This window comes from Lithobates pipiens, unplaced genomic scaffold, assembly GCF_037356315.1.
Source record: "Lithobates pipiens isolate NorthernLeopardFrog02 unplaced genomic scaffold, aLitPip1_a1.2 Scaffold_16, whole genome shotgun sequence".
NCBI classification, from domain to species: Eukaryota; Metazoa; Chordata; class Amphibia; order Anura; family Ranidae; genus Lithobates; species Lithobates pipiens.
The window spans coordinates 561674446-561701652 of NW_027507748.1; the positions used below are offsets into that span (position 1 = coordinate 561674446).

The following is a 27207-nucleotide window of genomic DNA, read 5'->3' on the forward strand; positions in this document are numbered from 1 at the left end:
AGCTAGGTCCAAATGGTCTATTTAAAAGTTCACTAAAGGCTGGAGATAAGTTTTAAACATACCAATCCCATTCTAGTAAAAACTGAATTTTTGTACTTGTACCTGTTAAATTTAATTTCTTGGAGTACATCATGGGACACAGAGCAGGCTATAAATCATGGCCACCTGGATTATGCGCCCACCTATAGGTGGACACTGGCAGAAACTGACAAACAGGAAGTCCTACCCTATATAACCCCCTCCATACAGGAAGTACCCCAGCTATGTAGCAAGCAATGAACTTAAAGAAAGAAGGGCAGGACCTCTGTTTCCCATGATATACTCCAATAATTGGATTTTACAGGCAAGTACAAAACTCCCGTTTTCTTTATCGTACATCACGGGACACATAACAGGCAATAAATCACGACTACCTGGGATGTCCCAAAAACAATGCACATGAGGGGAGGGAGACACTGAAGCCCTGCCAAGCCCATGAAAACTACTACGCAGTTTGCCACACACTGCAGCCAAAACAGTATTGTCAGCAGCTTTTAAAATCTCAAAGGTAAGTACCGAATACCAGGTTGCAGCCTTCAAGAGCTAAGCCTGATGACGGATAGCCCAAGAGGCCCTCACACGCCAAGAAAGACAGAGCCTTACCCTTCAAGCCATAGGCTTGGGTAATAAGCCGACAGATCCACTGCAAAATGGTCAACATTGAAGCTGCCTGATCCTTCCTAGGAGCCTCAGGCAGAATGAATAAGGAATATGTTTGCCTTCCTATGGGGGCAGTAGTGTGTGCTCAACCCCCGAGCTGGGCTGTGTTCATCTATTCAGACACACAACCCAGCTTGGCCCCACTCTGCTCACAGATTTGACTGACCGCCAATGGCACCCACTGCTTTCAGCCAAGCCTGTTAGGCGGGGAGGGGGGGAGAAGAGCTACTGCGGATGTGCTTTAGCGCTGGATTGAGATCAGGCTCAGGTGAGTATTGAGGGGGGGGGGGGGGTTGCCACTATTAAAAGGTTTTCTACCTTAATGCAGAGAATACATTAAGGTTAAAAAAAAAAAAATAAAAAAAAAAAAAAAAAACCTTACCTTTACAACCACTTTAACAGGCGGAACCATATGGGTTACCCTCTAAACAAATCTATATACCAAATGAATGAGAAGCAATTGGCCTCTGGGCAAAAACAAAAAAAAAAAGCTAAACTAAGCTAAAATGATACCAATCGTATTTCCAGGACACAGAAGACCTCTGTGTCATATTTAATTTGGACGCTAGAAAATCCACATCTGGTGTGCCACAACACTGATAAATTGCACTGAACACCGTGGGATGAAGGGACCACTCCTCCAGAACCAAATTGACGGTGACTGAGATAGTCAGCCTGACAATTCTTTACACCGACTGGCTTAGGCAGAGCGTCATGTTCCAGCCCTGCTGACAGCCAAAATATGATCCACTTCTACCTGGCAGCCGACTCATGGCGCCACCCGGATGGTTGCTATATGCCAACATCATGGCATTGTCTAACTGGATTCTGCCTGAAAGTCCTTTCAGATGACTTGTCCAGCAAGCCAGTGTAAGCTGAACAATACAGAGAGTTGAACCTCAGTGACCATCACCTTCAAGATACGGGTGAAAAAAACTTAAGTACTTCCTGTATGGGAGGGGTTATGTAGGGGAGGACTTCATTTCTCTCCATTTCTGCCAGCGTCCATTCACCTATAGGCGACGCATAACCCTGGTAGTCATGATTTATAGACTGCTTTGTGTGCCGTGATGTACTTTAGGAATCCTAATAAAGCCTATGCAAAATTTATCATAGATTTGATCCAATTACAGGCAATATGTTTTTTCTTTTATTTCATTTCCTCTTTTCCACATTTATTCTGTTTACACATACGATTAAGAAAAGACTGTTTCCTACAACTTCATAGAAAAATTAAATTGTAATGACTGATCCTTTGGAAGTATTTGCATGTTGAGTGACAAAAGAAATATAATCCCCAATTATCTTAAAGACATGTCCATAAAATTAACTTTTTTTTTGCACACAAATGTACTTTGAGAGGTATAACACATTTCAGATATTTCCAGTATACAGAAAAATAAGGCTTAAAATTAGAATTTCCAGGATAGATGCCCATTCATTTCCTGTCACATTGATCCCCTCTTAGTAATAATCCTTAGCAATACTGCAGAAACAATTTGGTCCACGTGTCAGAGGCGTTAGATTAGAACTTAGTGCAGCACTGAACAACATCTGAATCTGTGCAAGAACATTCCAGTTGTAGAGTGACTGAAGTCAAACCTATGATCATACCAACTACACATTCCTGGGATATTTTTTATTTTTTTATTTTGTAAAATAAGTGAAATTGCTTTTCATGAGGCTGCATTTACACCTGAGCTTTTTCAGCTTGTAAAACGGCCAAAAAACGCTGCAAAAACACCCAACAAGAAAAATCCCATTAATTTCAATGGTACCTGTTCCCATCTGAGCGTTTTGTCACCTAAAGCAAAATACCTGAAAAACACCCTAAGCTCATTACAGGTGTTTTTCTGCCTTTTACATTGGTGACCTGAACAAAATTGCAGCAAAAATGCACCATTTTGAAATGCTCAGGTGTGAATGCAGCCTTAGTCATCTCTACTTAATTAACATTTCTAATAAATAATTATCAGTTCAAAATGAGGACTTTTTCTTTCCTTAACACCACCATTAGGGATACGCTCGGATTGGTTTGGATCCTAGTGCAAATCCACATTAAGGAATTCACTAGGAAGCTGTCCCAGTACTGGGTCAATCAAATGAGGCCGAGGCATTCCCTGCCCTGCAGCTGCAAGTATACACACCCCTTGAATACATCTGGCTGAGGGACAGGAATTACCACAGCCACAGTTGACTGGTCCAGTCAAGTGACAACTTCCTGGCAGGCTCACTCATACGAGTTTGGACTAGGATCCGAACATACCCAAGCTTATCCCTACACACCATTTTAGGGTGTTTTACAGAGGCGTTATGGCTAGGATAGATAAAATGATGTACGATTCAGAAGCCAGTAAAGCAGCCCATACATTCATATTTTTTTGCTGAACAACAAATACAAAAAAAAAAAAATGATCAGATTTCCTCATCCACACATTTGATGTGGATAAGGGAATCCTCCTATTGTGCTATTGTGAGCCGGCTGAATTTCAATCCATGTATGGCTGGCTTAAGTATAGTCTAAGATGTGTAGGCACTAAGAGGCAAGTTACATGGCCTTCCAATGACAAAATATATACAAAAAACATTACACACCTTCTGTAAATTTTAAAGTGTATCCAATACTAAAACTAAAAATGTAATATATTGCAACTTACGAGTCCTTGGTGGGGTGGCTGCATTCATTTTCTCTTTTAAATTTTTCTTTGCTTTATTTTCATCTGATGCCCCTGCCAACAATATACTTCCTGTCCCTGGGTGGCTACCTCGCTCCTCTGCTGTATTTATGGAAGGAGTCCTGGTTGTCACCCTAGTCTACTATCCTGATGTGGACTACAAACATGTCCGTATCCTTTCATCTACAATATATGGGGCAGGGCAATTAATAGCTGATCTGCCAAGATCAAAAGTTCTGTTTAGTTGCTAAAAATGTTTTTAAGATTAAAAAAAAGAAAAAGAAAAAACGAATGCAGCCACCATATCTAATGGTTATACGCTCTTCAATGTTTTTTACCCGATCAACATGTGGGATTCCATTAACCCCTTCCCACCTCCTGCCCCTTTAAGAGGTTCTAAATGTCGGGAGGCGGAGGCCTGAACACACTCGGCACAGTAATGGGTTTACATCAGGCCACATATGTGAGGTCTCTCGGCATTAAAGCCCACTTGCTGAGAGGCCATGTATATGCGTATAGCCGGCGGGAGGTAGTTCAAACAACCTAATTCACAAACAATTGATTAGCTATAACTTCTCTTCTGATTCGATAAACCTCAGTTGATTGGCTAGGGCAGAATATTATTGATCATTTTGAATCAAACTGGCAATACAGTACTTTGTTAAAGAATACAATCGTATTTTGAACGATCAGGTTACATGGTGGAAACAAATGCAAACGATTAGCACCTCTGTATGGCATATCGATCGACTACAAAACAATTACTCCTATCGGAAGAGACACTGAATTTACTAAAGCCACCATAAAAATCGTAAGCTGCAATAAATTGCGATTTTGTTCCTGGGCTTGGTTATCCTTTAAGGTGCATTGCCCGATTCCACAGACTTGTCAAATCCTAGGGACTGAAGTCAACTTGCCAGCCTTTACATTGATGATGCAGTAATGAAACCGGAAAGATGATGTAATGCTATTCCATAACCCATACTGGTTCTAAAAACCATTCATAGATTAGGGCCAGAGCAGGAGCCTACCTTCTCAAACATAACATTCTATGTGTCTGTAGGGAGTCCATCAGACTTCTGGTACTCTTATTACAGTATATATTTGGAAAAGATAACTGCAACTTGAAAGCCAAACTTTAAATAAATGGTGTAAAAGTACAATAAAAAAAAACGTAACAGTCCAGCTTCCTGAGAATCAAATCTTTGCCATTTTACAGAGCTACCCATTGCTGAAATTGTCAGCGACTGATAATGCTGGGTGCGTTCGTCAGACACTAGCAACGTAGAGCCCAAAAGACACACGGCCAGGGTGGGTATAAAATCTGTGATTTCAGCAAAAAAGAAAATCAGATTTTTTTGGATTTAAAATCAGATTTTTATCAAATGTATTTTAATAAAAAAGATAGATTTCTATTTAGGATACATTAATAATTTAGTTTATTCAGCACAAAATTGAGCTTATGTAGCATAATGCCCTGTACACACGGTCAGACTTTCTGACGGAAAATATGCGATAGGATCTAGTTGTCGGAAAATCCGATCGTGTGTGTGCTCCATCTGACTTTTTCCGTCGGAATTTCCGACACACAAAGTTTGAGAGCATAATCTAAATTTTTCCGACAACAAAATCCGATCGTTTAAATTCTGATCGTGTGTAGACAATACCGACAGACAAGTGCCACGCATGCTCAGAATAAAATTACGAGACGAAAGCTATTGGCTACTGCCCTCTTTATAGTCTCATTGTACGTGTTGTACGTCACAGCGTTCAGAACGATCGGATTTTCTGACAACTTTGTGCGACCGTGTGTATGCAAGACAAGTTTGGGCCAAAATCTGTTGGAAAAAAAAAAAAAATCAGACGGATTTTTTCGTCGGAATGTCTGACCGTGTGTACAGGGCATTGGGCTGTATATTCTGCAATATTTACATTTTTGGTAAACTCCTTCAATGGCTCCAAGCTCTGCAAGCTGAGATAACATGCAATGCATTGATGAATTCACAATTTCACAGTAGCAATGAGATAAAACACAGTTCAGGAATATTCCTTTATCCTATTCTTTTGCAAATCTATGTACACTACAAACTGTATGTTTGAAGCGGTTCCAATGTTGCTGTTTTACTAACCAGACAGCTTATTATTCTAAATAGAATCTTTTAATATTTGCAAACAAAATGACTAACTTCCAGCAAGAATATGTGCTTACATTTAAAGAGCATCTATCATTTCAGATCCATGATGGCAGCGCCTGTTAGCGGGCATCCACTCACCTGCTGCCACCATGTCCCTCACCTTGTTGTGTCACTGTCGCATCACCAGTGAATGGGTAGGTCTATGAGTCAACAGCAGGACTGAGGAGGAGCCACTGTGAGACAGTTGCTCTTTAAAAATATGATTTAAATCAAGTCCAGCCTGCACACGGGTGACATAGCATTCCATGGGTGGAATCAGAGCCTAGCAGAGTGACATAGGCAGTCACCACACTTGGAAGTGACAAACGCTGAAGATCTCAGTCGCGGTTGTAGCATGAAAGAAGAGACTGAATTTTGGAGTCACTGACAGCAGGACTGGTAATACTGTACTTTTAAGTTTGTTTATTTTTATTCTTAGTGACAGAGCCAATTTAAGAAACAGAAAAAAAAAGCATAACCTTAAAAAATAAAATAAATTCTGCTAGTGTACAGCGAGTATAGAAAATAATCCAGTCTTTTAGTGCTTTCTGTGGCCCTACTGGGGGTATTTCCCGTCACCTCCTGTCCAGGTGATGGGCAGTAGACAGGAAGAGTAAAAAAGTAAAATTTGACAAATATTGTGACCCTTCCCCACTCCATTCATAACCTATAAAAAGTTTATAGCCTCTATATTAACTAAAATTGGACACATGATATCGCACACACTGCATGATTAAATGACACAACATGCTGCATTGGAATCCTGCTCTAAGGCTAGGTACACATTTGTGTGTTGCATAAATGGGTGCAAAATGATGTGCAATCCTACAACACACAAAAACAAAATCATTTTTGAAGATGCGTGGCAGTGCTGTCTTGATGATCCCCCCCCCCCCAACCACATCTTGTCCAAAATGTGTACCATGCCTTTTTGGTGCTGTGCAATTAAAAAAGGGGACGTGCTTTTTTTATGAGATTTTCACACAGGCTACCCTAAATGTGACACGTGAAGCTGTTGCATCTGCATAAGTGAGCATGCAAGCTACAAAAGACAACGTACCCCTACAGTGATACCCATCCGTGTTGAATTCATTATGCTAAATATGAAGTAATTCAACTCCTTAAACGTCTCTTCTATTATGTAAGTGCCTGTCTACAAAGGCTGAAATCTGAGCTATTGACAACTGCTGAAGGATCATATTATGGCCGTTAAGCCATAGAAAGGAAAAATAATGCCCATTATTAGTTGGTTGCAGTGCAATCAACCAGAAATAGATGGACAATGTTTATTGATGGCTGCCCTGTCTGGTTCAGGTCTTAATGGATCAGTTTCAGGCTGGTTTACAGGAAAAGGGGTTCTTACGTGCCAACATTGCTATCACAACAATGCACACTGCACAAAAAAATAAATAAATAAAATCGTAATTTTCATTTCAAGATTACATTTCAATAGCATTTCTGATCTTTAAATGAACCCCAAACGCATCCAAATCAGAAAGAAGATTCCTTTGCATTATAAGGGTTTTAACACAGATGGCATAATCCGTGATTATGTGATTAGGATCCTTAAAATCAGCTGCAATTACAAAAATCAGAGGGCATGCAATTATTTTTACACAAAGGCATGCAAAATAGGAAGCATGAGTGGTCTTACTTGTGCAAACTAGTATCCAGGCAAGGTGGTCAAAAAGGGAGGGTGAGAGTGTTAGGAACATTCATAACAGTGAAAATGTCAGAGCAATTCATCATACTGTCAGTACATGGCATCCCAAAGCAAGGAATTATGAAAAGCCATTTAGCCAAGGTAACATTGCATAATAAATTACAATCTATATCAGGCTTAAATTTGAAGAAAAAAAATAAAAAAACACCACACACACTAAACATCATAACTGGTAAATGTGACTTCATAATTTCTTTTATACACCCTGCAGACATTTTAAACTAAGTCATCTAAATAACATTTTTTCTATGTTGTCATTTAAAAGTTGGTCTGTGTGTTCTGCCAAAAACTCCAACTCACCAAAATCTCTAACCACATCACTTCCAGTGAATCTACAGCATTAATACTTGGAGATTATAATGAGTGGACATTGTTAATCTGCCCGATACTAACCAACATGCCACCTCCAAGGGTGCGACAACTTTTTTCCATCCTACCCGGTCAAAACAGCAAACTTGTTGTGTAGTGTACTGTAAACGCTGATGCTGTTCTGTGAGACTTGTCCAAAGCTCAAATTATTGCTGCTGGAGAGTCACCGGAAGTGATGTGGTTGGCGATTTTGGCGAGTTGCAGTTTTCGGCAGAACACCAGCAGATAACTCTGTTGAATTCCAAAGTACAGCGATGCCACCCACTGGTGTCCATGGCTCGCTGAAAGTTCATGCTCAAAAGTTGTCATGTCATAAGAGAATAGAGGTGGTGCTTTGGTCACGTGACTGCACAGAAAACATGTATTTAGATGGTGATTTAATAGGAGCACATTTTAACAGGTAGATGGTAGTGTAGCCTTTCCTTACATTATAACATTTAGTAATGCCAAAACCTAGTTGATCGTTTTCCCTGCAGTTCCTAAAATCCAAGGCACATGGCAACATCAACACCAAATTAAACTGAACCTACACTCAAATGCTAAACATACAGTTATAGTAGACTTACTATATTAGGTAAAGTAATACAAGGACCAAAATATGTCACCCAACGTCTGCTCAATGCTGTTCACATAAGCATCTAGTCACCTGTGCTGAAATGAAGGATCAAATTCAAACTGGCTTCTCTGACCCCTAAGCAAAAATATTGTAAGAAAGGACCTTGCCATTTGCCAATGTGAGCAACACGGGAGGAAGCAGGGGGCAATTTATTGTATTTTTTTTTTTTTTTTTTTTTTACGCAGCTATACTCATTGGTCCAATTTAACTTTCAGCTATTTTGTATAAGTATAGAAATGAAGTCTATACAACTTTAGATTGTTTTACAATTCCCGGAACTTGTAGTAATTCAAAGTGTTACCAAACCCACAACAGTAAAATCAGTCTGTATATAGCGCTTACATTCAGCTAAAGGTTTAAATCATTCCTTTAGCAGTTTCCCACTAAACAGTTTACAAAAGCCCTCTCTTCCCGCTTTCACCTGGTAGAAGCTTTCTTCTCATTCATGAGAAGACAACAGTCAATGCAAGGAAGAACTTCTTCTGGCATGCTGGAAACCGTTTTAAAATATAACATGCACCCAGGTCATTAGATCTCCTAAAACTTCTCAGACGTATGGGCATAAATTTAGTATGCAACCAAAAACTATTTGTCAAAATAGCTTTCCTCTTTTCCTTAAAAATCAGCTCCAGCAAAACAGCCGGTCCTCAGCCAGTAGTCATGTAGTTAAGGGCCGCTGCTCTGTGTGGAAGCAGTGGTCTCTCTGCTGTGGACCAATATACCTCCTTGCTTTGTCACCAGTATAGCACTGCATTGAGAGCAAGGGCGGTGTTACCGGTGCTGGGGCAAGATATAACAAGACGAGATATATTTGACAAACTGTATTTGGTTGCACACACACTGAATATTATAAAATGTGTGTATATATATATATATATATATATATATATATATATATATATATATATATATATATATATATATATATATATATATATATATATATATATCCCAATTAAATTTTACATCTCAATATTATTTGTTGTTCAAACTTTAACAGGAAAGTATTATTCATATTGAGATAAGGTGACAGGTGACTGACATGCAAGCCAGTGAATAATCAGCAGCGCCCCAGCTTCAGTTCCAGGCATTTAATTGATGTAAAGAGTTAGTTACAAAATGGTGTTCCCTAAATAAGGTAAATGCAATTAAAGAATGAATTATAAAAGCCTTGATAACAGTCTAATAGTTGGTATTAGTATTATTGACCCAGTCATCCTGGTCAGGAATCTATATTACATTTTTAAAGCCGATTCAGCGATTTCAAAGAAAGCAAGGGGCAGGAGTCTGCTGACCTTAGAGCTTGGTGATATCTAGCAAGACTTTTGTCGTGGTTATACCAACTGTACACAGACTATCCAAGGAGTGCAAGGGATCATACATGGATATAGTTGAAAAGCAGCAATTCTGGGTGGCTCTTAGAGTACATCATATAAATAAGGGACATATTTATTAAGCAGCACATTTAGTGCAATGATCATTCACCATAGTTATATAGCACATGTGCTGTGCCTGCATTGCACTGCCTGAAGTGGTCAAATCAATTGTCTGAAATTGGCATGTCATAAGTGCTCACATGGGCACACCACACATCTGATCTCCTGCATGCAAGGAATTAAGATTTAATATACTAATTTGCTCTAATGCTGAAAACCTGGTTCAGTAAAAGTTTATAAGTTTACCTGCAGGGCTGGTGCAATGCAGGGAAAACTAGACAACTGATTGTGCCTTGACTTGTCTTGTTTTTCAGTTGAAACAGTCAGCCATGTTAACCTTTCAAAGTAAAATTTATTTCCAAAAAGAAGACACCACAAGATGTCTATCACCAGTATGATTAAAAAAATAAAATCCTTTTCTGTGTGCCCCCTCTGATTTAGTTTCAAATTTGTTACTGATGTTTGACAACATCAGGACACACTATAATGAGCTGATAAAATCCCTAAATAATAAACACTTTAATGTTCTTTGCTCCCCATGGCAGCAACCATGCACCGCAGTCCCTGACATGCTTAACAATGAAGTGTCTGTGCCCACCCACAACAACACATCATGGGGACCAACAGCACAGCTGACATACAGCAAAACGTTAAGAAGCCAGCTACAGCAAAGTGGAAAGCATCATTCCTTGATGAGTGGCAACGCACAATTAACAAAATTGCAGCCCATGGGCCAGATTTGCTTGCTTTTATCCGGCACTTGGGACACTATTCCTCCCACTGATATCAGGTGCTATTCCTTCCACTGACAACAATGATGAAGCATAAATTCTTCCTCTGGCACCATTGATGGGGCACCATTTCGCCCCCACTGACAAAGGATGGGGCACTATTCCTCCCACTGACAGGATGGAGCCCTATTTCTCCCAGTGACAGTAATGATGAGGCACTATTCCTCCCACTGACACCAAGGATGGGGCACTATTCCTCCTACCGACACCAACAATGGGGCACTATTCCTCCTACTGACACCAACAATGGGGCACTTTTCAAAATAGGCAAAAATGAAAAACGCCTGTAAACAAAATGCGGCTTAACGCAAATAACCGCGTTTAGAAGCATTTGGCACTTGAAATGCCTCTAATGCCGTCTGAACTTTTTTTTTTTTTGCTTTCCAAAAAAGGCCTCTAAAAATTCAACAGCCTAGAAATAACTATATACGACCCTACCTACAAGTACCGATAAGATAACAGAGTAGAGTTCAGGAGCAGTTGAAAAAAAAAATGCCCAACTGCTCCTAAACTTCCGCTTACCAGCAGCAGTGTACATGAGGCCCTAGAAGTGAAAATATAGGAAAAAGACCCCAAAAAAAAAAAGAAAAAGAATGCAGCCACCAGATCTAAGAATTGAAAAGCTGCAATACATGACGTTTTTGGTTTTAATGTAGCTTTCATCTTTATCCATGAGAACTCAACCTAAATGTTTTTTATTTATTTCCTGCAGCTTGACTGCTACACCTTTTAATACCTTGACCATGTTGTGTTAGAAGATGATGTGTCGGCCTTATTTTTTTTTTTTTTCAGGAGAAATGTTATAATAGCTAAGTAAACCTCTTACATCTCCCCCCAAATTCAATTTGACTTTCATGAATACATATAGTCATTGGTAGCATTGTCATAAAACCCAGCAGTTTGCACACAAGAACAAAAATACCACAAATTTAAGACATTTTAGAGCTTACCGCATCAAACTCAGCCTGGTCATCTTCAGGCAGATCACTTGTCTCATAAACATCTGGCTCATTTCTAGCCTGAAATAAGGAAGAAAAAAAAATTTTTTTTTATTATGCTTATTATGTAAAACCTTGGTGCCCAACCCTTTAGCACTTTTTGTGCAGCCATCGGGACCCCTGTAGACACGGATCAGTTTTTTCCCTATTGCCCCATTACAGTGGGGATTCTAGCAGTCTCATGTATAATGTCTCCTAAATCATGTCCCCAGTCTTCCAACACTTCCTATAGCATGTTCACAGGATATGACAGTCTCCTGTACCACGTCCACAGGTTTTGACTATATACTGCTGTATGTCTTCTTTCTCTGACACTGAATATTTACTGAATTTTATGTGCAGCCCTTTGGTGACGACGAGCGCCGCACTTGAGCCCCCCATATCAGGAAAGACCACCACTGGTCTAAGCTACTTTAAATTAAAAAAAAACCCTGCAGCAGCTTTTTTTTGTTAACCACTTGCCGCCCGCCCTATAACAAAATGACGGCGGCAAAGTGGTTTCAAAATCCTGACCGGACGTCATATGACGTGATCAGGATTTTGAGCCGCTGCGTGCCCCCCCGGGGGCGCGCATCGCGGCGATCGTTGTCTGACACCCCGCAACTACGATCTCGGTAAAGAGTCCGATGGAGACTCTTTGATCACAGTGTAAATAGGAAGAGCCGGTGATCGGCTTTTCCTCACTCGCGTCTGTCAGACGCGATTAGAGGAGAGCCGATCGGCGGCTCCTCTGACAGGGGGGGGGGGGTCTGTGCTGATTGATTATCAGCGCAGCCCCCCTGAGGATGCCTACACTTGACCACCAGGGATGCCATCAGACCACCAGAGATGCCCAGGACAAGGTATGCAACCCTAGACCACCAGGGATTCCAGTCAGTGCCACAATGGATGCCAATCAGTGCCACAATTGGCATCACTGATTGGCATGCATTATTGTTTGGCACTGATTGGCATCCATTAGTACAGTATATTATAATATAATGCCCATCCGTGCCACCTATCAGTGCAGCCTACCCATGCCCACCCGTGCCACACATCAGTGCCACTTCATTGGTGCCACCTCATTGGTGCCCATCAGTGAAAGAGAAAACTTACTTATTTACAAAGTTTTGAAACTGAAACAAAAACATTTTTTTTCTAAATTTCCGGTATTTTTTTGATTTGTTTAGCAAAAAATATAAACCGCAGAGGTGATCAAATACCACCAAAAGAAAGCTCTATTTGTGTGAAAAAAATATGATAAAAATTTCATTTGGGTACAGTGTAGCATGGCCGCGCAATTGTCACTCAAAGTGCGACAGCGCTGAAAGCTCAAAATTGGTCTGTGCAGGAAGGTGTTTAAGTGCCGGTATTGAAGTGGTTAAGCCATTCTGGTGGGGGGGGGGGGGGGGGGGGGTTGTGTCGGCGCTTCTCTTCTCCCACACATTTCTACTGGCCCATCACTATGAAGGACTGCCTTACTGGCCAAAAAGAATAAGTGGGAGGGAACGCGCAAACTTAAACATGGAAAGTAACAGAAATGTGTAATGAGGCTACCAGGTATAAACAGGTTGCAGAAAAGAAATGTGCACGATTGCCCCATCAACACAGACAGTGCTGACAGGGGAATCAACAACTGTCTTCTCCTGGCAGGGACGACACTGAATGCCCCTAGTGACTGCTAGCGATAATCCTAAGAGAATCCAGCAGGCTGGTTGTAGTTGTACTCAAGTTAATCGTTTGAATCCGCCTGCTCATTAACGGTTCGAATCTCAGCCGGTACCTGCTGAACCACGTATGGCTGGCCTAAGTAACTTTAAGGCTACTTTCATACTGAGGCGCTATAGTGCTAAAAATAGCTCCTGCAAAGCGCCCTGAAAGAGCCGCTCAATTCACTCCAATATGAAAGCCCCGAAGGATTTCACACTGAAGCGGTGTGCTTGCAGGACGGTCAAAAAAGTCCTGCAAGCCAAATCTTTGAAGCGCTATAGGAGCGGTGTATTCACCGACAAAGGATTTTTTGTACTCACTGTAAAATCCTTTTCTCTATAATTCACCGACCGACACTGCTCCTCTTTGTAACTAAATGGGTTGTATAGCCTGCCATTAGTAGAGGAGAGACTAGGCAAAATTGTTACACAATACACAGAACTTTAATCCCGTCCCAGGGGGGCGGGCCCCGTGCTATTAACCCTTCCCACTGCTCCAAGCAGCTTCAGTACGTCAACAAGCAGTATAACGTAGAAAAAGGAGTGGTGGGTGCTGCGTCGGTCGGTGAATTACAGAGAAAAGGATTTTACGGTGAGTACAAAAAAAATCCTATTTTCACCGACCGACACAGCTCCTCCCTGTAACTAAATGGGACGTCCCCAAGCAGTACCAAACGAGGGGTGGGGAAAAACAGCATAAAAACTTCATCCACCATGGCAAGTGGGAACTAGTGAAACTAAACCCACAAAAAAACAGCAGCGTGTGGAAAAACACCACTATATAACCGGGTATCCTCAACAGGAGTGATCCCCAAGAACGCAACATTGCAGAAGTAATGCAACAGTGCATTAACAAAACAGTACTGCGTTTTTATCGAAAAACCAGGAAAAAATTAAATTGCAAAACTTTGCGGCCAAAACAGGCATCTGCCGATGCACTGACGTCTACCTTGTAGAACTTGGTAAACGTATGGACAGACGACCAGGTCGCCGCCTTACACACCTCAGCGACAGACGCTTGGTGTCCGAAGGCCCAAAACTTTCCGATTGCTCTTGTAGGAGTGGGGCGTGACTGGAAAGGGGGGCACCTGCCCCTTCAAGGCATAGGCTTGGACTACAATCTGTCTGATCCACCTGGAAATGGTGGCCGACGAGACCGCCATGCCCTTCTTTGGACCAGCCACCGAAACAAACAGTGAGTCTGAGTTCCGAAAGGAAGCTGTGGCGGACAAGTACACCTTCAGAGCCCTAACCACATCTAGAGCGTGAAGGGCCACCTCCTTGGGGGTGCTTCAGCTTAGGACACAATGATGGCAATACAATGTCCTCATTGATATGAAAGGCCGAAACCACCTTCAGTAGAAAGGATGGTTGCAGACGCAACACCACCTTATCCCTGTGGATGACCAGATAAGGAGACTTGCAGGACAAGGCCACCAGTTCCGAAACGCTCCTGCCCGATGTGATGGCCACTAGAAAGATCACATTCTGTGAAAGGGTCAGCAGAGGAATCTCCCTGAGATTCTAAAACTGCGGCTTCTGAAGCGCCGACAACACCAGGTTCAAATCCCACGGCGTTAACGGAGGATGCACCGGAGGGACTACATGCACAAAGGTATCAAACAGATGGTACAGCGCTCTAACTAAAATAAAATTACTAACATATTAAAATTAATAAAAAGTCCAAAGATAGCTTTTGAGTCAAAAAGTCCACGTGAGGAATCTTCAGTGGTATACAGTCAGTTCATGCATAAAGTGACTTAGTGCCGAGGGGGGGACCACCACCAATGGTAAAATTGGCTGCTCACCTCATCGTATGGACCCTTTAAATTACAGAGGGTCGTATGCACTTAAATATCAACTCGTCCAATCGCTGTACTCCTCTCCGACAATATCCGACCGATTCACAAACGAAAACACAGCTTTCTCCCATTCAGAGTCAAATGAACTGACACGTTCGTGGAATACCCACACTGGATCGGTATATAGCAGTATTCACAATTCCTCAGACCATGTGGATAGAAAGACAGGCCATAGTGCTCTCCATAGAAAAATGTTTTAATGATGAATATACATAAAAAACACACTTTCAATAACGAAGCTTCATACGATCTTTAAAATGATCAATGACCGCGGGTGACATCACGTGATCTCCGTCCGTATGCACAAAGGTACTCACTAATGGGTGGGACACAAGGGGTCTTTGAAAAAAAAAAAAAGGCAGCCAGAGCTGAAATCTGCCCCTTGATGGTGCTCAACGTCAACCTCTGGTCTACACCTTGCTGAAGAAACAGCAGGATCCTGGATATTAGAGAAGGAGCGCGGATGCCACCCTTTCTCCTCACACATGGAGATGTAGGCCTTCCAAGTACGATGGTATATCTTCCTGGAAGAAGATTTCCACGCCCTCAGCATAGTTGGAATCACCGAGTCCGACAGACCCCGGTTCCTCAATACCTGGCTTTCAATAGCCAGGCCGTTAAAGCCAGTGATGGTAAAGCAGGGTGAAGGATTGGAGATAGGAGGTCCTCTCTCAACGGCAGTCGCCAGGGAGCAACTGCCACCAGGCGCAGTAGGCCTGCGTACCAGCCCCGCTGAGGCCAAATCTGGGGCAATCAGGATTACTGGAATACCCTCGGCTTCCACTCTGCGAAGTAGACGTGGCAACAGTTTCAGCGGAGGACAGGCGTAGATCAGCTGGTACTGATCCCACGGAGCCACCAGCGCGTCTGACGCGTCTGCCCACGGATCTCTTGTCCTGGACATGAATCTCTGCACCTTCCGATTGAGCCGGGAGGCCACTAGATCCACATCTGGTGTGCCCCATTTCTGGCACAGCAGCCTGAATATCTCCAGAAGCAATGCCCATTCTCCTGGGTCCAACATCTGTCGACTCATGGCCTCATGGCCGAAACATGTCGCTCTGCCCACCGAAGTATGTGAGCGACCTCCCAAGCAGTGGCTGAGCTTCTTGTTCCCCCTTGGTGATTTATGTACGCCACAGCCGTGGAGTTGTCTGACTGTATCCTGGTCGGACATCCTTGAAGACACGTCAACCACGTGTGGAGGCACAGCCTGATCGCTCTCAATTCGAGCAGATTGATCAGCAACTTGGATTCTTCCGTCGACCAGAGCCGACTGAATCCCCATCATTCCACCTCAGCCAGACAGACTGGCGTCCGTAGTGACCACCGTCCATCTCACCGTCCAGAGGAAGGAACAATTTTCCGGACTGAATCACTGGGGACCTCAACCACCAGATCAGGGAGTCCCTGACTGGCTGGCTCACCTGGATCTGCCGATCCAGGGACGACGGAGATTTGTCCCATTTTGTCAAGATCTCCTTCTGCAGGACTCTGGTGTGGAACTGGGCATAAAGTACTGCCTCGAAGGAGGCTACCATGAGCCCCAGCACCCGCATGCAAAAGCGGAGTGAGGACCACTTGCGGTTCATCGGTAGTTTGACCGCAGATCTGAGTCAGCAATTTGTCTGAGGGGGAGAAAAACCCTTGCTTCCCTGGAGTCCAATAGTAACCCCAGGTACTCCAGACGCTGAGTCGGTACCACCACCGACTTCTTTAGGTTCAACAGCCACCCAAATGCTTACAGGGACTGCAAGATGATCACCACATCCTCCTCTAATTCTGGAGGTGGAAGAAGCTCTCAGGAGGAGATCGTCTAGGTAACCCACGATCGCGATCCCGCGTTGTCTCAATAACGCCAACAATGGAGCCAGTACTTTGGTAAAGACTGTGGGGGGGGGCGATGCCAGGCCAAAAGCAAGACCCACAAACTGGTAGTGGGCTTCCCCGACTGCCAAACGCAGAAACTTTTGATGCCGAAGGCATATGGGTATGTGCAGGTAGGCATCCTGAATGTCCAAAGATGCCAGGAAGTTCCCTTGATGGAGTGCAGCGACTACTGAGCGAACTGATTCCATTCTGAACCTCTGCACTTTTACAAAGTGGTTTAGGGCTTTTAGGTCCAATATTGGACATACCCCTTCCTTCTTGGGAACCACAAACAGATTTGAGTAGAACTCCTGGAAGCGTTCTGATTCCGGAACCGGTACAATCACCCCCTGATTCAGCAAGTCCCTCACCGCCCCTAACAGGGCCTCTCGGTGAACCAGGGACACGGGTATGCTGGAGGGAAAGAAACTATCTTGTAACCTGTGGAAATCAGATCGCAGACCCATTGGTCTGATAACCGGGAGGTCCAACGGGCTGTAAACTCCCGAAGACGACCCCCCACCCGAGACATGGGTGGGGGCAAACCTTCATGCGGTAGCACTTTTGTTCACAGGCGTGTTAGGCTTGCGGTTCCAGGGACACTTCTGACCGTCCGTGGGTGTCCTGTCAGGCTGGGGTCGTTTTGTCGAAGCACCGGGCGGACGAAAAAGCCTCTTGTGAGCGGAAAAGGAGGGCCCTTGCCTGCGGCGTGGCTCCTTAGCCTTCCTGGCCTGTGGGAGTAGTGTACTCTTACCACCCATGGCATTTTTAATAATGTCATCTAACAAGGCTCCAAAGAGCCGTTTGCCAAGGAAGGGAAGATCCGTCAGGGCTTTCTTGGATGCCTGGTCAGCAGACCAGCATTTCAGCCAAATGAGGCACCTCAGCACCACGGCTGACACTGAGGCCCTGGATAGCAGAGGGAGAGTATCCAGGGCCGCGTCACAAATGTATTTAAGGCCATGCACTAGTTGGTCTGACAGTTCCACGCAGACAAGGGAGGCATTCCGCTCTCCCAATTCCCAGTGCAAACGTTTTGCCCACTCAGTCAGTGTCTGCGACACCAGTGTGGATGCCAGTACAGGTCGCACGGCTGACCCCACAATCGTAAACAAGGAACGAGCCACTGCTTCGGCCTTCCTGTACGTGGGATCCTTGAATGCAGGAGTCCCCTCAACCGGGATCGTGGTTACTTTATTTAACCTAGATAGTGGGGGTCCATACTGGAGGAGCCGACCACTTTTTGAGAAGGCTTTCCTCAAAGGGGTAACGCACCGCCAAATTTTTGGGGCCTGAAAAGGTCCGTTGTGGGCGACCCCATTCCCTGTAGCTGAATTTGTCAAAATAATTCAGATACGGGAACACCTTAGGTGAACGTGCTGGCTTGTGGGACCCAAAAGGGACCGGAACATCAGCAGAGGAATCCACTGGCTCCTGAATCTTCAGGGTATCACGCACAGCTATGATAAGTGCTCCAACAAGCGCCTTGTCGCGCCCGGACCCGGACGGGGAATCATCCTCACTGTCCGAACGGTCCTGGTCAGCCACGTCTGATAGGTCAGAGCAGGGGTCTCCAGCCGCAGCAGGGCCCAAGTCTGCATCAGAGCTCTCCCCAGAGGACAGGGGGGGGCAGGGGCCTCTTACGTGCACCTTTCCTGCCACGTGACGCCTCTATCTTAGCAACATAGGAGTCAAGGACCGCCGTCAGGGTGTCCATGCGCACCGCGCTAACTGCAGGTGACCCCGTTGCTATAGCCTGGATTTCGGGGGAAGAAACACCAGTTTCTGAAGCCATGCTGACCCTAGCCTGTCTGCCACCTGCAAGGGGACTTAGGACAGTGAAGGTCCCACCCTCCTGCTGCCGCCGTGTGGGGGGGGGGGGGGGGGGGGTGGGGGATTACTTAGCACTAGACTCACCACCCTGGGGCGTTCTGCGATAGCCACAGCAGTGCCTGTAGTCCCTAGGAGGTTCCCAGTTGCAGAGAGGAGAAAACTGTGTCAGCAGCAGCAGCTCCCACCAGCGGTGCAACGATCTGCAGAGCAGCTTCAGCGTTCAGCAAGGAGCCATCCAGCGTCCTGCACACACACAGTGGATACAGGAAGCAACAAGAGAAAGCACATGTAATGCTGCCACAGGAGGCCATCGGTGAAAAAAGCACTCAGGCTTTAAGAAAATGGCCGCCAAAGTAATCAACAGGAACCCTGAAGAAAATGGCTGCTGAAGCTCACCAGGGGAATTTATATTTTTCCCAAATCCAAGATGGCCACCGGAACGGCGCCATGTGGTGACAGAGCAAAAAATAAACACGTGCTGCCTGCTAGCAGTCAGAACAACCTCCATAAACATGTTTTGGGACCCCCAGACCTGGACCAGGACCAACGCCAGCCGCACAGACCCCCACAGGTGAGAAACAGCGACACACACACCCCCCGCAGCGCATGCAGCCACCCCCCTCAGAGGGGGGAAGGAGGGGTGATAGGGACTTGAGAGAGAAGATAGGGAGGTGAGGTGGCCCCCGAATCGACCCCCCAGGGAATGTCCAGCTGCTCACCCAACCGAAGCAGGGAGAGACGTACTTACCAGTCCTGAAGAGCTAGGAGACATTCCATCACAGACCCACTCCTGCGCAGTTACAGGGTGGCTGCTGGCCTCGGTATACTGTGATCTAGACATCAGTAGCCCAGTCATATGTATACCATGGAGGATTGAAGCTCTCCGATCACCTCTGGAGCTGAGGCATGTCGTGGCCTGCCGAGCCTTAGCTGCGGCCTGCTCATGCTCGATGGCTGGACTGGGGGGACTACAAGGATATCATTAACCAGCCTGTCACCCAGGCGGCAGTTGATAGAAGATCTCAGGATCTTTCATCTTGTGCAAAAAGCAGCAAACCTGCAGCAAAAATATGGACCAAGAGGCCAGCAGGGTTTCCTAGGTCATTCTCCTTGCTAGGCAAAATAAAAACTGAAGCTGCTAGGAGCAGTGGGAAGGGTTGATACCACGGGGCCCACTCCCCTGGGGCGGGATTAAAGTTCTGTGTATTGTGTAACAATTTTGCCTAGTTTCTCCTCTCCTAATAGCAGGCTATACAACCCATTTAGTTACAGAGAGGAGCTGTGTCGGTTGGTGAATATAAGAGAAAAAAAAAATTTCAAAATAAAAATAAATATAGCCTATACAATTGCGACACAAATCATATGGCAATTGAATGTCGCTCCTCCCCTCCTGCCCTTACATTTAAAAGCTGTCAATGACAGTCAGAGCTGGCAAGTGAGGGAGCCTGTCTGTACAGACTGCCCCCTCACTGTGAATACTGCTCTCCTGCCTTTCTCCACCACAAACCACTCCCCCACCCCCACAGTGACTAGTTGCTCCTCAGAACCAATGAAAGAACAGATGCAACAACGTACCGTTCGTCCGTTTACATCTGTTTTTTTTAATGGATGAAAAATAAGGTTTTCATCCGTTCAAAAAAACGGATGTTGACAGAAACAGGTGAAAATACGTGATCATCCGTTGTTCCATTGAAATGTTTTGATGTCCATTATTCATCTGTCAATGGATGGATGAAAAACGGACGAATGGACTGTATGTGTGAAAGGAGCCTTAAAAGCACAATAGGATGCATTAAGGTGAAAAAACACTTACCTTTACAACATCTTTAAGCAATGTCAGAAAAAAAGTCAGATTCACTGACAGTAAAACATTCAAAGCACTTCTAAAGCCTTGTACACACGGTACAATTGCTGGCCAGCGTCTGATTTTTGTCAAAGGGGCATGTGCCAGGATCTTGTCTTGCATACTAAGGGTACACAATTGTCGTACCACAAACACAAACGTAGTGACGTACTAAGAGGAATTTCAGCTTTTGAGCACCACCCTTTGGGTCCCTTTGGCTAATTTTGTGTTTGGTGAGCATTGATTCCAAGCATGCATGTTTGTACTTTCAACTTTTTGAGTGTCGGATTTGTGTACTGACCAAAATTTACTAGCATGTCATCCAACATTTGTAGGGGGAAAATTGGACAACTGTCAAAATCAGTGTACGAACAGTAAGATTTTAAGACAACTGTCTGTCAACAGACAATCCCCTGCCAACAATCGTGTGTACGAGGCTTTACTCTTCTCCATATGCCAACGCCCAGATGCTAATAATACAAAGCATCAAAGAGCAGGAATGATGGGATGAGTAATGCTTGGGGAACCATAAGACTGTCTGAGAAAAGTGACATGACAAAGTTTGTACATAGCTGCTGTTCTGAGGATCTTTCCAGCACCAGCTATAGAACAAAGACCGTGTGTATGGCATACAGTCCAGTTTCACACAAAGACTTGCCAGATATGAGATCTGTAAAGAAACTCTGCTAATCAAATTGGGTGTGGTCTGCTTGTTACTGGTCATCCTTGGCATACATGGTTTATAGCCTCTAATATAAAACACGTCTCTATGAGACGATTAACTGAGCTCTACATTTCAACAACCTATACAAGTCCCAGCATTAGTAACCTATTGAAACAGATTATTTTATATTACATTCATACTAATATTGCAAAGAGTAGAGCTGGCCACATACACCTCTTTTTTTTCCTCCCATCAACCAAAGAGCTGATATAAAAAAAAAAAAGGGAGAACAAATTGCCCCAGTCACACAATCAAAGTAAATTAAAAAATCCTCCCCACTGCACTATTGTAGTCCGACAGCGAGACTCCTCTGCTGAGAGAATACACTGATCAACAAAGGTTTTCCAACAGTCCCGTTTGACAGAAGTTGCCTGTTAAGCCCCATACACACTATCAGATTTTCTACAGATTTTTTTCCTTCAGGATTTACCAAAACCATATAATATGAGGTCAACCCTTAGGAGTTTCAATTTGTATGCAATCAGGCAGGCCCTTCTACTACATTGTTTTGGTAAATCTGAAGACAAAAATCAGTAGAAAATCTGATAGTGTGTATGGGACTTTAGATAGAGTTCTGTTGCAGGAGAATGGCCATGAAGGTATTGGATTAAACCCGGTCCCTGAATAATCAGATGAATTTCAACCCATCTGTGGGCAGTCTTAGTTCACTTTCAATACCTACCCCATCCCACCACATCATAATTACACGGTATCTTAATTTATCACACAGATAAAGGCTAAGCACCCATTCATGTCAACTATGCGCCCTATAAACATGAACCCGCTGGTGTGCATTATGTTCTTACAATACATTGCATGGTTTACTTTTTATAACCACTTGCCAACCAGCCATAGTACATGTACTAAGGCAGGTTGGCACGTACAGGAAAAATCACGTACATGAATTTTCCTGCTTGGGTTAAGAGGGGGGGGGGGGGGGTGTCACCCTGCCAGACACTGGATCCTGATACTTCAGGGCCCAGTATTTATGTGATCGCTATGCAATCGTTTTGGCCTAGGAAGCACAGTAAGATAACAGCTCTGTAGATTCATATGTGAGTGTATTCTGCATGTTAATAACAAACTATGCACAGGGTTCTCCCCAATTCTTCTCTTATTGGTTGCCAAACACATTACAACACATAGATGTAACTATGCATGCATTGCAGCGAGCTAAAAAAAAAATCACTTAGGCCTCTGTCAGTTTTTTAGGCGGACCTGAACAGACGCTCCATAGACCTCCAAGGAGCGTCGGATGTCAGTGGTGACATGTCCGCTGACATTGACCCGATCCGATCGGATCGGAAAAAGTGCGACTGAGGAAAAACCTACTTTTCCATCCGTCTGAGGATCGGATGACAAAGAACTCTGAGGTCCTTCGTCATCCAATCTCCCATAGGGGAGAGCGGCACTCTGACAGGTCCGTCCCTGCGCAGTGTGCAGAGATGGACCTGTCATCTTCTTGCTCACCGGGGATAGACGGAGCGATCCCCGCTGAGCAAGAGGATGATCACGGGGCGGTGAAAGAGCCCTTACATTTCTTTTCTTTGTTAGGTGCTTAGGGCTTGTACACTCTAATTCAGTTCAGCTGCACAGATCAATGCCAGGGCACACAGAATACAATTGTTTCCTATATGTCCTGTTCACACAACACTGCCCTGAAGTGGGATGCAGAGCGTGGCGTATAAACACAAACATGTTGCATTTTACCTGCAATGCACCAGAGCTCATCTGAAGTCGCTGTCGGTCACCACACTAAAGTTCTGCTTTGGTGTATACAAATGAATGAAATGTCATTCTGACATATAAAAAAAAAAAAAAAAAAGGTAAACACTGTCTTGCATTGTAACAACACAAGGCACAACCAGTACACATTAAAACCAGTTTAATACTAGGCACTTTCACCCCCTTCCTGCCCAGGCCAATTTTTAGCTTTCAGAGCTCTCCCATTTTGAATGACAATTGCGCAGTCATGCAACGCTGTACTCAAACAACATTTTTATAATTTTTTTGAGGCAGATAGAGCTTTCTTTTGGTAGCATTTAGTTACCGCTGAGTTTCTTATTTTTTGCTAAAGAAAAGAAAAAAAGACGAATAAAAAAAGTTCTAGGTTTCTGTTACAAAATCTTGTAAATAAGTGATTTATCTCCTTTCTTTCAGTTATGTGTGCTAATGAGGCGGCACTGATGGACGCTGATAAGGAGGCCTTAATGTGCAGCATTAATGGGCACTAATTGGCATACATGAACATTGCTGGTGTGACTACACTGATGGTCAATGCACTGATTATGAGTGCAGACCCCCTCCCCATTGCAGGGCCACTTATCGGTTCTCCTCTACTCCCAAGCTGTAAGCGTGAGTAGAAGAATTCCGCCAATCGGCACTTCCTATTTACACTGTGATCTGCTCTGTTTGGACATAGCTAATTACATGGTAAAGAGCCTACGTCTTAGGCTCTTTACCGTGATCGGAGATGCGGTGTGTCCGAGTGACACACCGCACCACCAATCGGTGCACACAAGTGGCTTGTTCTGAAGGACATCATATGACGTCCAGTCAGAACAATGGATCCCCCGCCCGACCGTCATTTTAGCATGTGGGCTAGAGTGAACAAGCCTTTAGGAAACAAACAGGCCAAATCTATCTGTGTTAAAAGTTGAAGTAGGACCAACGCTCTTTTGGTCCTACTTCTCCTGTGGGGCACAGGACTGCTCTTAGTACTGCACTCCTGGGACCCATATTTAGCTGGACGAGGCTCCAGAGAGAACCCAAATTTAATATCAGGATCCACCCAGATGCCTGACTGGTATCTGACTCAGCCTCACAGCACGTTACTGACAGCCTCTCCCGCCCCCTCCCAGTGCTCCAGTGAGAGCTGGAGGAACAGGGAGCTGAGAACTGAGCAATCAGCTGTGTTTGATCCATCTAACCATAGAAAATCTGCAGATAATCTATAGGTGTATGGCCAGCTTAAAGCAGAGATATACAATTAGCAGACCTCCAGCTGTTGCAGAACTACAAGTCCAATGAGGCATAGCAAGACTGACAGCCACACGCATGACACCCAGAGGCAGAGGCATGATGGGACTTGTAGTTTTGCAACAGCTGGAGGTCCGCTAATTGTATATCCTTGCTCTAGAGCAGTGATGGCGAACCTTGGCACCCCAGATGTTTTGGAACTACATTTCCCATGATGCTCATGCATTCTTCAGTGTGGTTGAGCATCATGGGAAATGTAGTTCAAAAACATCTGGGGTGCCAAGGTTCGCCATCACTGCTCTAGAGTATGAAGATTTGGGGTTTTTTTTCATATCCCGCACTCCTCTTATCAGGCACCTCAACGTGCATATATGTGTGAAGGGGCCGTTCACACCTGGGCGTTAAGGACCAGCGATTCTGCATGCAATCTCAAAACGCACTACAATTGCAAAACGCAGGTTCAACTGTCATTATTTTCAATGGCACCTAAAACGCATCTCAGCTTTGCTGCGTGATCTGGCAATCATTGTGTGAAGCTTATTGCCCAAAAAAGGAGGAGCTTCTTTTGGGCAACAAGCTTCACGTGATGCGATTTGCCAAGCAATCTGTGTTAATGACACCTGAACCTGCGTTTTGCAACTGTAGTACATTTGCAATCTGGAGCCTAAGACCTGGTTCACACACATGCAATTCTTGATGCGTTTTCAAAACGCACAGATTTGCACATCAGGCTAGATATCATATATTCCTGTTGAGGTGGTTCACAGATGCAAGCCACATACACTGCGTTTTGCGTGCAATTATGAAAAGGATCCTGTTTTTTTTTCAAAGAGAGCGCACACAGCAGGGAACTCCCAGCCCAATTTGGAAGATACCCTTTCAGATGCTCAGATACTTACACACTACAGCAGAAACAAGTAAAAGGATTGAGCCAGAAACTCTATAGTCCATATAGCGATTTTAACCACTTCCTTACTGGACACCTAAACCCCCCCTTCCTGCCCAGACCAATTTTCAGCTTTGAGCGCTGTCACCCTTTGAATGACAATTGCACGGTCATACAACACTGTACCCAAATTAAATTTGTATAATTTTTCTCCCAGAAATAGAGCTTTATTTTGGCTCTGGGTTTTTATTTTTTGTTAAAAAAATTTTTTTTTTAAAAGACCGAAATAAATAAAATAAAAAAAATACAAAACCATTTTATTAATACATTTTGCAAACAGGTAATTTTCTCCTCCATTCATGTACTTTGAGGCTGCACTGATGAGCACCGATAAGGCGGCACTAATAGGTGGCACTGATAAGGTGGCAGTGATGAGGCACTGATTGGCACCACTGGTGGGCATTGATAAGTGCCACTGATTGCTGGCACTGTGGGCACTGGTAGGTGGCACGGACAAGCGGTACTGGTGGGCACAGATGAGGCGGCTTCACCTCTTCCTCTTTGGGACCGATGTCTCTTGCACAGAAGTCGGTGATCGGCTTTATTTCTTCTCAGGCTGTCAGTATGAGGACAAGAAAAAAAATAAAACACAACATTGTTTACATCACAAGATCAGCTCTCATTGGCTGACAGCTGATCATGTGGTAAGGGGCTGGTATTGATCTGTGATCACCCAAGTCTCACTGACTTGGTGATCACATTGCTCGCCCTACAGGGGGAGCGTTCAAAGGGAGAGGATGTCTATTGATGGGCTCCCGGCAAAGCAAATCCGCTCTGTAGCCGTCATTCGGCTGTAGCACAGATCTGAGGGAGTTAATAATTAGTGGCGACAGGCAAAACAGCTGACACGTTGCTACGATTAAGGCTGTTGCCGAAACGCGTCAGTTGTTCTACTTGTCACTTTTTTTTAAATCAACTATTATAAAAAAAAAAAAAAAAAAATCACTATATGGATGACAGAGTTGCCGGCTGAATCCTTTTACTTGGCCCTGTTTTATCCTCTTGGGATAAAGGTTTTACATTTTACAAATCAATTAAAAACTGGTCAATGTAAGCACCCCTGCCAATGGTGAATGGTTTGTCTCATCCATCTGACTACTATATCTGCAGGAGAGCTTGTGCTTTGTTTAAAAAAAAAAAAAAAAAAAAAAACCCTGAAGGCTGGATCACCAGGTGAAAATAGAAGAAAGAAAGCCTAAAAAATAGAAAACTAGTGCAGATTTACATCTAAGAATTGGTCATCTGAAATATAATACATATTTTCTTTTAGGTTTAATACTTTAATAGAATTTACAGAATGAATGCACTTGTATGCGGAGTTGAGCTTTAATGTCGCTGTGTCCCAGTCACACCCCGAAGCCCCCCATGGTATTAGTACATACAGAGGTGTATGACACATGATGAGGGGGGAGGGTGGGGGTCCAGGCCTCCATCCATAGTAATGCCCCATCACCATGACATCCACATCTGCCGCCCCCCCACCCATCACCTCCACAATAGACCCCCTGTCATCACACACAGTGATCAGAGGGGGCGCAGTGCTGGGGGTGGCCCCTGGGTCCCCCCGGTCTCTGCTGGCTACTCACGATGCCGGGCAGGTCGGCGTATTTGGGATCGGCCATGTCTGTGTCGGCTGACAGGAGGGCGGCGGCTCACTGCAGCGGAGGAAGAGGAGGAGGAGGGCGGCGGCTCACTACAAACACCAGAGCCACAGTCACCGGCTCACAGCAGAGAAGGAGACGCCACGACAACAACAATGCAGCCTCCGAGAGAGCGGGGCCGTTACCGAGGACCAATTACCGGCGAGAGGGGAAAAGTCGCGAGACAACAGAGAATTACACCGCAATGCCTGCTGGGAAATGTAGTCACGGGCGGATCAGCCAATCAGCGAGGGAGCGGCGAAATGCTCTTCACAATGAGCTGACTTCCGCATTACTAGGGAGAGGTGTAATCCCAGCGCCTGGGCATAGCTCTCAACTGTC

At 44.4% G+C, this 27207-nt stretch overlaps 1 protein-coding gene across 1 annotated transcript in view; it reads right to left on the minus strand.

Moving 5' to 3' along the window:
* DCTN2 (dynactin subunit 2) overlaps nucleotides 1–27044 on the minus strand; it is a 73832-nt gene extending 46788 nt beyond the window's left edge. The window contains exons 1-2 of the mRNA XM_077483605.1: nucleotides 26812–27044; nucleotides 11434–11502 (exon numbers count right to left, since the gene is read on the minus strand). Of these exons, the coding sequence (XP_077339731.1) occupies nucleotides 11434–11502; nucleotides 26812–26847 (105 nt within the window). The 5' untranslated portion in view covers nucleotides 26848–27044. The remainder of the gene's footprint in view (nucleotides 1–11433; nucleotides 11503–26811) is intronic.
* Nucleotides 27045–27207: the final 163 nt, after the last annotated feature.